We start from the raw sequence: 10,070 nt of genomic DNA, 5'->3' as shown, positions 1-10,070 counted from the left end.
AATGTGCTACAGCTGTGCAAAGTATTTCAGTTGGTATTTACTACAGTGGAAAACTTGTTTTTTCCATTGTATAAACTTAGTTCAGCTCTTCTGCAGCAGCTTATCACTGTAGAGGCTCTGCTACTGTTGAACAGAAGTGTTTTTGATGGGATATTTTTCAAAATTGTTGCATGAGGTGGCTGAGTTAGGCCTATCTCTGGCTCCTCAAACAAAATGTAATGACTGCAACAGTAGACATGTGAGCACCAGAGTTCTGATGAAAGTTGCATAGAAAAAAAGCCTCCCAGCCCCTATAAACAAGTTATTTGCATCAGTAACTAATGATATTTCCAGTTACTCACTATTATGAGACAGCACCCTGCACAGCAGTAATCAGCCAGGTAGGCCCTAAAATTTCATTAGAAAAAAGCTGAGTGAGGTAATATTTTTAACAGAAGTTGGTCCAGTAAAAAGATATATTACTAGGCCAGCATGGCTATACCACTCCCAACCTAAAGCAGTACAGAAGCAGTTAGTGTGTATGATGATTACAATTATTAAATGTTAGAATAGCTACTTAAAACAATAGGCATCTTATGCATTTCAGAATTTACACTCCCAAGACACATTATGTATCTAGTCATGTTTGTTTCATGAATCAAGAAGCACTCACCTGCAAACATGCTATCAGTTAAGTAGAGAGGTTCTAGTGCAACACCTTGGTCTTGGTAGGTAGGGCATAATTAAGATCTCTTGCCATTTAATGTCCACTAAACCAGCAACATGTCTTGCAGCAGTTGCAACATAAACAGTAAGGAAAATCCTTCAGTACATGCAATAATTTACACCTCTACATCCCCTACCTGATAACAGGTGGCCGTAGCAGAGGAAGAAGCTGGACTCCAGCCTTCAATAAACGGCCAAGCAGGGGTACTTTAGTGCTCCTCTAGTCAGTGTTCTACTGACCATATGGATTAATTTAAAAAAAAAAAAAAAAGCATCACGGTGCTAGGATTTGGCTTACCTAATTCCAGTTACTATTCCTCCATGCTTACCAAGCATTTCAGTCACTGACTAATATGCTTACCAGAAAAGTCATCCCCCCCAAATATGAATAATTACTTATAATGCAATCAAACTTTAATATAACTTATTTGAATAGCTATTAACTGGCTGAGGTACAATTAAATCTGCCATGAGAAAGCTTAAACTTAAGGCACAGACATGCCCAACTAAAAGTTGAATAGCCGATCCTCATCAAAGACAACCATTGACACTTCACAGCACTTTCACACATGCCATGAAGGAAAGGTGTGATCCTCATAATTCAGACTCAGGGCATCATGCCTTGAGTTTTGCACAACAGGAAACCTGAGCACCTTATCCTTTCAAGGACATCACATTGCAGTAATGTAACTTAAAGCCTTTCATTTAATAAGAAACAGTCCTAATTTCATATTCAGTAGCTATGCCCGACAGCTCAGGATTATCCTGCAAGCTTCTCTTACAAGGCCATGTTTGAAGTAAGACGATTGACTGAGAAGGCACATTGAATAGGGGACTCTACAGCCTCTGAAGTAATTTCTTTGTAAGCTGCAGTTTCCCCACTGCCCTGTTTTCCTCTGAGCTACAACAGAACACTAGTCAAGCAGACAGCGAAAACATACGTTATTATTTTGGTTCATGAGCTCTTTGTAGAATCACCACTGCTGTGGTCCTTTCCCACTAGATGTTAGTACTGAAAGATACTTGGAAGCCAATACTACCCTCTGCAACATGCTCCACAAACCATGGCATTCCAGTTCCATCCTTGACTTACAGTGATTAGTTTTTTGATAAAGTAACCAACTAAGATTTGGCATCAGGTACTTTATGAAAGGATAAGAAATCAATCTACAAGTTAAAATTAAATAAGATCTCTCTTTAAATAGCTTCTGAAATACTGTCCTTGTTTTAACAACTTTAAATATTGATTTAAAGATAAACAAGTCCATAATCCAAAAATACAAACTTCCTGTTTCGTCTCATGCCCATAGGTGTCCTATCTCCACACAGGTTTCTAACAATGCTGCCTGGTTCATCTTCAGTGCTTTGGAATAGATGTGAATATCCGTAGTCCATGCATTGCTTTAATTTCTTCACTTAGTGCCTAAAATAAGAAATTAAATCAGTCTTTGAACAAAACTACACAAAAGCAACTCAACTGAGCACAATAGAACAGAAGTCTGTGGTAGAGGAAGATGGCCCACGATACCATTATAAAGATAATGGTGGAACAACAGTTGTTCCTTATGCAAGCACTGATTTTTGACCCTGGTCTGTTACTTGGTACTGGGCAGGAGGAGAGAGACTTCCTCACTTGAAACCAAATGGGACAAATTAACAGCATGATTAAAATGAACACTTCCTTGATGTAGCCAGCTTGTTTTTATTCCTTAAAGGGGATAGGGGGAAAATCTCAGGCTCCTAGAACGCTCCAGTACATTGTGAATTCGTTGCAATTCCTCTTAAAGAATGTCACAAAAACTCAACCACATGCTGTAGTTAACCCAGTTTGCTTGGTCTCCATAAATTAGCCAATTAGATGTGGAGCCTCCAACTATTTTGCATTGCTCCCTATTCCAGAAAAGGGGGATTGATAATGGCAGAAGAGCCTTTCACTGCCAGGTTATCACTTCAGCTAAAACCCAGGTTTGTGGTGTTTTGGTTAGTCTGTCTAGTGGTCCTAGCCCTGATGCCAGACAAGAGTTCACAAGAAATGGCACTAATTCACTACAGTAAGATTTCAGAAACTGAGTTACTTTGAAGAAATTGCTTCAAGTTAAAGAAATGAGAGTTGTAGGAAGTACATGTATCAACTAGAAATTTTATAAAGAATAATTACCTCTTTCTTTTCAACAGCATTCTGGATAGCATGAAACTATGCTTATAGACTTCCAGTTCCCATGCCTCTTTAAAGTGCTATTAGGTCAGTCTAAATCGGAGGAACGTTCTGAGGGGCGCAGCTGGAGCACGGGTCAGGGTCCGGGTCCAGGCCCAGGCCGCCCAGCTCTGCTCCTGGCCTCAGCTACTGGCCTCAGCCCCTCACCTCAGCTCCCTTACTCCTATCAGCATCCCCACTCTAGTGGGGTGGGGCACAGTTAGGGTAAAGGGGGGTACGAGGTAAAGAGTTTGGGGACCACTGGTCTAAATACCTTTGTAAGAAAACCCAGGGCAACTCTCAGAGTAAAGGACATGGTTCTAGGAATGTTCTTTCCAATCAACCTAGGCTAATGCGAGTGGAACACATCCAATCCAAGTCTAAGGTTATATCAATTAAAATCTTTCTGCATATACCACACAAGTCTACAATTTAAGTTTTTGGAATTCAGTATATTCAGCAGCTTACATTCAGTTGTAAGCTTTTCAGGACAAAGAACAGTCTTATGTATAGAGTCCTTATCACATAATTGGGCGCTGTAATTATTAATGAACATTTAGACTTTGAGACATTTAAGTTTTGTAATGGGACAAATCAGGAGGGGTGCAGGGGTGGTATTTTTAAGGTCCACATCCTCCCTAGCCCCGACTTCTTACTTTACCACTAGCCAGCTATTAGTTTTGCTAGGGTGCCAGCTGCCTTCTCCCTGATGATCGTGCAAGGAGACTATAGCACTGTATAAGACCCCTTGCAATACAGAACCATTTGGGAGGTACAAGGAGATAAAACTGGGAGCAACTTAAGAAAGGGAAACTGTCAGGACTCTTTTCTTGATACGGGATTGTGTGTAATGCCCTTCTCATCCCAAGGGAAGTTCTGAAAGCCACATCACTTGGGTCATTTTGAACTAGACTGGAGACAATCCCATAGGGAAGAATCCTTTAGTAGTAAGGGGATGGGTTAGATGATCCAACAGGTCTTTATCTCCTCTAGCTTTTCTATGCTTGATCCACACAGAGAATAACCCTCAGAAATCTGTGTTATTGATGGTGCGGGAAGGTCAGCATTCAGCACCTAATCCTTGAGCTCCTAAATCTGCTCTACTCACACTGAAATTAATTGGGTTGTAGGGTCTTCACACCCTGTTGTACCAAACCCTGAAACTGTTACCTATACCTAGGAGAACACCTTTGGCAGTGGTTTTGGCCAGGTAATGGCAAATCGTCCTGGACATACCTTGAAATAATCCCCTCACATATTTAGTTTTTGTAGGAAAGTTCCCACACTCCAAAGGGTGGAATTAATACACCACTGGTTATAACAAAGGAATATGATTGCCCTTCTAGATCCCACAACACTACTTACTTGATTAACCATTTGATGTTGCTGGACAGTTCTCTTTTCTTTAAATTCTTCAGATTCTATATGAATTTCATACATTGCTCCACAGCCTCCTTTAAAACAAAATTACATTGATTATATCAGTGTCTTTGTCATTACAATTGTATGCAGTATACAGAGTGATTATAGTTTAAGGGGCATTGGCAGCAAAAGTCATTTAAACAGATTTTCTTGTCTGAATTACTAGCATATGCTGCATATTTGAACGCTGTGAAGTCTTTCTTAAAGCAAACCCCATAAATTGTGATAAGTATTTAAGCTTATACAATTAAGTCAGGCTGATCAGTTTCACCTCCCTTATTGCTAAACCAAAGGGAGGCCCTAGGGTGGAGTCTGAATATGGAAAAGGTTGAGAATCACTGGACTAGGCAATGTTACACACACACAAACTACGTTAAAAGAATATTAAGGTTGCAAAGTTGGGAAATGCCAGATTGAAGACTGCCTCTGCAACCTGAATTCACTCACGCTGTGCATACACATTGTGATACAGTCTTTAATTACAAAATTACAGGATCACATTCTATTTTTTCCACCCACAAAACCCATGTCTCACTCAGTGCTTAGAATGGGCAATGCTCACTGTGTGAGAAGCTTACTTTACTATTCAATATTTTTTGTCATCTTTGTAATTCAGTGTGTGGCCATAGGCCTTACCACACTACTCAAACCCACACAAACACTAATGAATTTGTTTTCACAACACTCTTGAGAGATGAGGGAGTTTTCTTTTAAAGAAGTGGAACTGAAGCACAGAGAGATTAAAGGTCAAAAGTATCCATTAATTTGGGTGTGCAAATTGAGATGTTTAGGACGGGCTTTTTGAGAGTATTTAGCATTACACAGCGTCATGTATGTTCTAAGCACAGCTCCCATTGGCTGTGAGTGCTTAGCACATCTGAAAATTGGACCACAATATCTCAAGTAGGGTATCAAAAAACACACCATTCGTGACCGCCTCTGAAAAGTTGTTTAAGTGACTTGCCCAGCATCATATAGAAACTCTGTCTGTGGCAGAGGCAAATTCCAGGGCAGCATTCAACTACCATGAGACCTCCTTTCTCTTCCTGCAATCCCCTACCTCGTTCCCTACGCACCTTCCAAATTCTGCAATATTTGAGGCAGAGATCCTACAGACAATATCTTCCTTCCCTACATAACCCTGGTTCATTGCCAGGGCATGTCCAGCCTGTGCACTAAATGAGGGAGGGGTCCTGGGGGGGGGGAAAAAAAACTATGGTCACACAAGGAAGCTGAATCAAGATTTCACAGGCAACCTTAACTCTGGCATTTACACACACTGAGGCTGGATTTTTCTTGGTTTTTGAAAATGCAAATTGAAAAAAAGAAACAGACATTCCATCAGATTGACAGCCACATGGTTTGAACCTTTAGCTCCACCACACAGGCCTCTGCGACCTGAGCTAACAAGAGTAACTGATAGCGATAGCAGGTTGTCATCCTCTATATGGACCAGCACTTGACGGAGAAGAGAGTTTGCCAGTGGGGTTCACCTTACTGACAGCAAAGGAATGGTGAAACTCAGGAATCTTGGGTTTCATTCCAAGCTCTAGAGGAAAGCGTTCTGATGGGCAGTGTGGATGGGTGGTGGTTCAGGCTAGCCACCCGAGGGCCAAGTCTGCCTGACCATCTGGGTCTGAGCTCGGGTGGCTAGCCCGAGCAGCTGCCCATGCCACAACGGCCACACTGCTATTTTTACCATGCTAGTTCAAGCAGAACTAGGACGAGTCTGTCTACCCAGGCTGGGAATCACACCTCCCAGCAGCAGCACAGACATAGCCTGAGGCAGAAATGACATGGACACAAAATGGGGCTGTGATAGAGTTGGGAACTGGACTCAGATTTCCTGTCTTGCAGCCCTGTACTCTAACCACAAGACCATTATTCCATGATATTTAAGTTCCCATGGGAAACAATTTTGTCGCCTTATTTATCAACTGTCTATAAATAATAGCCACAATTTGTTACCTGGGTTGCTAGCAGGGGGAGAGGGTGGGGGGATTTTTTCAACTCTGATAAATCCTGAATGTGTCTACACTAAAAAATGATGATAAACTTAGCAGAGGCAAAGACAGTCATGTTTAGAAGTCAGTGTAGACAAGGCCTATATTATAAAACTAGGATGGAGACTCCCTAGAGAGGATAGGTACAAAGGAGAGGAGGATTTATAGCAGTTTATAAGACAGTTCCCAGAAAACAAAAATCCCTGTTCTCAATGCTGAAGAAAAGCACATCAGACCCTGCAGCTGAGGCTTGAACCTGGACACTCATGGTCCCTACATCTCAGAGGGGTAGCCGGGTTAGTCTGGATCTGTAAAAGTGGCAAAGAGTCCTGTGGCATCTCATAGACTAACAAACGTATTGGAGGATGAGCTTTTGTGGGTGAATACCCACTTCATCCGACGAAGTGGGTATTCACCCACGAAAGCTCATCCTCCAATACGTCTGTTAGTCTATAAGGTGCCACAGGACTCTCTGGTCCCTACATGGAAGCCATCGGGTAAGCGGACACGTTGTCCGGCCCGGCCCATGGGAGCTGAGTTGTCTTTGCCTCCCGCCCAAACCACAGACGAGACCCCGCCTGCACGATGCTCCCTACCTGATATATCCACTACTCTGATGGCCGAAGCCCGAGGGAATTTGTCTTTGAGGACCTGCAGCACCCGGGCTTCCCCGTCAGTCTGCGACGCGAACGGTCTCCGCGGGTGGCGCAGGAGGAGGATCTGGCAGGAAAAAGAAACACGGAAAAGGGGCAAGATCGTTACACAGAAAACAGCGGCCGGGGGGGGGGGGGGGCGGACGGGTTGTGCTGCAGAAGCGGCGCTCGGGCTGGGCGAGGCACGGGGAGACCTGAGGAGTCGCGGCTCCCACCGCCCCGACAGGGCTCAGCAGCGGAGTCACCTGGGGCGGGGGGGGCAACAACGCGGGGGCCGAGCCCTGACACCCCCCCCCGGCCCCCTCACCCTGCGGCCGCGGCCCAGGCCCAGGCCCAGGATGCCGGCGCTGATGGCGGCCGCCATGTCCCGGTGATGCGGCGGGCGGGCCTGTCCTCCCCGCCCGGGCCCGGCCGCAGGGAGAGTCCGAGAGCCCGGGATCGAGCGCGGCCCAGCGCCCCCTGGCGCCGCGGCGGCCCCGCCACGCTCCTCCCCAACGCCCCCACCCCGCTCCACGGGGCTGCTCCCCCATCGCCTCCAACCCCGACACACACACACGGGGCTGCTCCCCCCAGAGCCTCCCACCCCCAAGGGGCCACTCCCCTATGGGCCTGCTCCCCCAGAGCCTCCCACCCCCATGGGGCTGCTCCCCCCAGAGCCTCCCACCTCCCCACATACGGGGCTGCTCCCCCCAGAGCCTCCAACCATCCCCCCCATGGGGCTGCTCCCCAGAGCCTCCCACCCCCATGGGGCTGCTCCCCAGAGCCTCCCACCTCCCCACATGCAGGGCTGCTCCCCAGAGCCTCCAACCATCCCCATGGGGCTGCTCCCCCAGAGCCTCCCACCCCCATGGGGCTGCTCCCCCCAGAGCCGCCCACCCCCAAGGCCACTCCCCATCACCTCCCAACACCCCTATGGGCCTGCTCCCCCAGAGCCTCCCACCCCCATGGGGCTGCTCCCCTCATCGCCTCCCACCGCCCCCCCAACGGGGCTGCTCCCCCCATCGCCTCCAACCATACCCCCCCCATGGTCCTGCTCCCCAGAGCCGCCCACCCCCAGGGCCGCTCCTTCATCGCCTCCAACCATCCCCCACGGGCTGCTCCCCAGAGCCTCCCACCCCCACGGGCCTGCTCCCCTCATCGCCTCCAACCATTCCCCCACGGGGCTGCTCCTCCATCGCCTCCCACCCCCACGGGGCTGCTCCCCTCATCGCCTCCAACCATCCCCCCCCACGGGGCTGCTCCCCGCCATCGCCTCCCACCCCCCACGGGCCTGCTCCCCCATCACCTCCAACCATTCACCCCACGGGGCTGCTCCCCTCATCGCCTCCCACCCCACCTCATCAACCATCCCCACGGGCTGCTCCCCAGAGCCTCCCACCCCCACGGGCTGCTCCCCCATCGCCTCCAACCATTCACCCCACGGGCTGCTCCGCTCCATCGCCTCACACCCCCCATGGGGCTGCTCCCCCTCATCACCTCCCACCATCCCCACGGGGCTGCTCCCCAGAGCCTCCCACCCCCATGGGGCTGCTCCCCATTGCCTCCAACCATTTCCCCACGGGCTGCTCCTCCATCGCCTCCCACCCCACGGGCCGCTCCCCCATCGCCTCCAACCATCCCCACGGGCCGCTCCCCCCATCACCTCCAGCCACCCCTCCATGGGCCTGCTCCCCAGAGCCTCCCACCCCATGGGGCTGCTCCCCCCCAGAGCCTCCAACCATCCCCCCCCACGGGGCTGCTCTCCGCAGAGCCTCCCACCCCCACGGGGCTGCTCCCCCCCCATCGCCTCCAACCATCCCCCACGGGCCGCTCCCCATCACCTCCAACCACCCCCAAGGGGCCACTTCCCCATCACCTCCCAACACCCCCATGGGCCTGCTCCCCAGAACCTCCCACCCCCATGGGGCTGCTCCCCCTCATCGCCTCCAACCGTCCCCCCCCCACGGGGCTGCTCCCCCCACAGCCTCCCACTCCCACGGGGCTGCTCCCCCCATCGCCTCCAACCATCCCCCATTGCCTCCAATCCCCCACGAGGCCGCTCCGCCCCATCCCCAACCATCCCCCCCCATGGTCCTGCTCCCCCCAGAGCCGCCCACCCCCACGGGGCCGCTCCCCCTCATCGCCTCCAACCCCCCCCACGGGGCCGCTCCCCCCCATTGCCTCCAACCATCCCCCCTATGGAGCTGCTTCCCCCAACACCCTCCACCAACGCCTCCCCCCAACACACATGGGGCTGCTCCCCCCCCCTCCCCACGAGCCTACTCCCCCCATGGGGCTGCTTCTCCCACCCTCCCGTGCCTCCAACCATCCCCACCCATGGGGCTGCTCCCCCCACCCCGCCCGGATCCCCCCCTGGGCACAGCAGCAGTAACATGATCCCTTGAGCTGTTTCAGGACCTGGGTTCACTTTTATAAATGTGAGGTGCTACCACAAGATTTGGGACTGGGTAACTCTAGCTAAATGCCACAAACAGCAGCAGGTAAGAGGGGGCACTTACCATAGCTGTTGGGAGACAGCTCCTTAGCTCCTAGCCTGTGAAAGGTCCCAGCATACAGGCTCCCAGCGAATGGATGGCTAGGGCATAGATTATGCATGTGCCCGACTATTATAGACACACAACTGTCAACATTCAAAAGCTATTATTATTATTAGAAATAATGTATATAGCACCCTGAATCTACAAGCTGCAAACACCAATTAAGACATACTCCTTTGCCTGAAGAGCTTATTATTTAGTGGGAGCATTTGCTCCTAGCAACAGTCCAGAAAGAAATCCTGCACCCTACAACTGGCCTGGTGTAAACAGCACCCAGTGCTAGAGGGGTGCTTTCTGAGTGAGCCCTTTAATATGGTTTAAATAAGGCTCTTTGGAGACTCCAGGCAGTTCATCATGTCATTCTAATTTACATGGAAAGTAGTTTAGAAATTACAGTGGTGGGAGTGATAGAAAAAAAACTAAAATAATTTGGGTCTAAGTGATTTACCTCAGAGGGTCTCAAACTGTGGTGGTCCACGAGCTCCACTCAGGTGGTCCGCAGATAGTTCCCTCTAACCATCCTCCCACCCCCATGGGGCTGCTCCCCCGAACCCTC

At 49.6% G+C, this 10,070-nt stretch overlaps 1 protein-coding gene across 1 annotated transcript; it reads right to left on the bottom strand.

The window, feature by feature from the left end:
• Positions 1 to 1,212: 1,212 nt before the first annotated feature.
• On the bottom strand, positions 1,213 to 7,400 carry BOLA3 (bolA family member 3). Its single transcript, XM_039523180.1, has 4 exons — positions 7,285 to 7,400; positions 6,921 to 7,044; positions 4,265 to 4,353; positions 1,213 to 2,128 (listed from the first exon to the last, which is right to left on the bottom strand). Exons 1-4 carry the CDS (start codon positions 7,339 to 7,341, stop codon positions 2,063 to 2,065), a joined length of 336 nt encoding a protein of 111 aa, XP_039379114.1. The 5' UTR covers positions 7,342 to 7,400; the 3' UTR covers positions 1,213 to 2,062.
• Between the last annotated feature and the right edge of the window lie 2,670 nt (positions 7,401 to 10,070).

This window comes from Mauremys reevesii, linkage group 2, assembly GCF_016161935.1.
Source record: "Mauremys reevesii isolate NIE-2019 linkage group 2, ASM1616193v1, whole genome shotgun sequence".
Lineage (NCBI taxonomy): Eukaryota > Metazoa > Chordata > Testudines > Geoemydidae > Mauremys > Mauremys reevesii.
The sequence above is the reverse complement of the archived record's forward strand: the minus strand, read 5'-3'. Positions and strand labels throughout refer to the sequence as shown.

What these genes read in the sequence shown, in the direction of transcription:
- BOLA3 (XM_039523180.1), bottom strand. Translation starts at nt 7,341, where the DNA reads ATGGCGGCCGCCATCAGCGCCGGCATCCTGGGCCTGGGCCTGGGCCGC. An exon ending in GCCTGGGCCGCGGCCGCAGG is followed by an intron (nt 7,045 to 7,284) that starts GTGAGGGGGCCG and finishes TTTTCCTGCCAG; the next exon opens with ATCCTCCTCCTGCGCCACCC. An exon ending in CAGAGTAGTGGATATATCAG is followed by an intron (nt 4,354 to 6,920) that starts GTAGGGAGCATC and finishes TTTGTTTTAAAG; the next exon opens with GAGGCTGTGGAGCAATGTAT.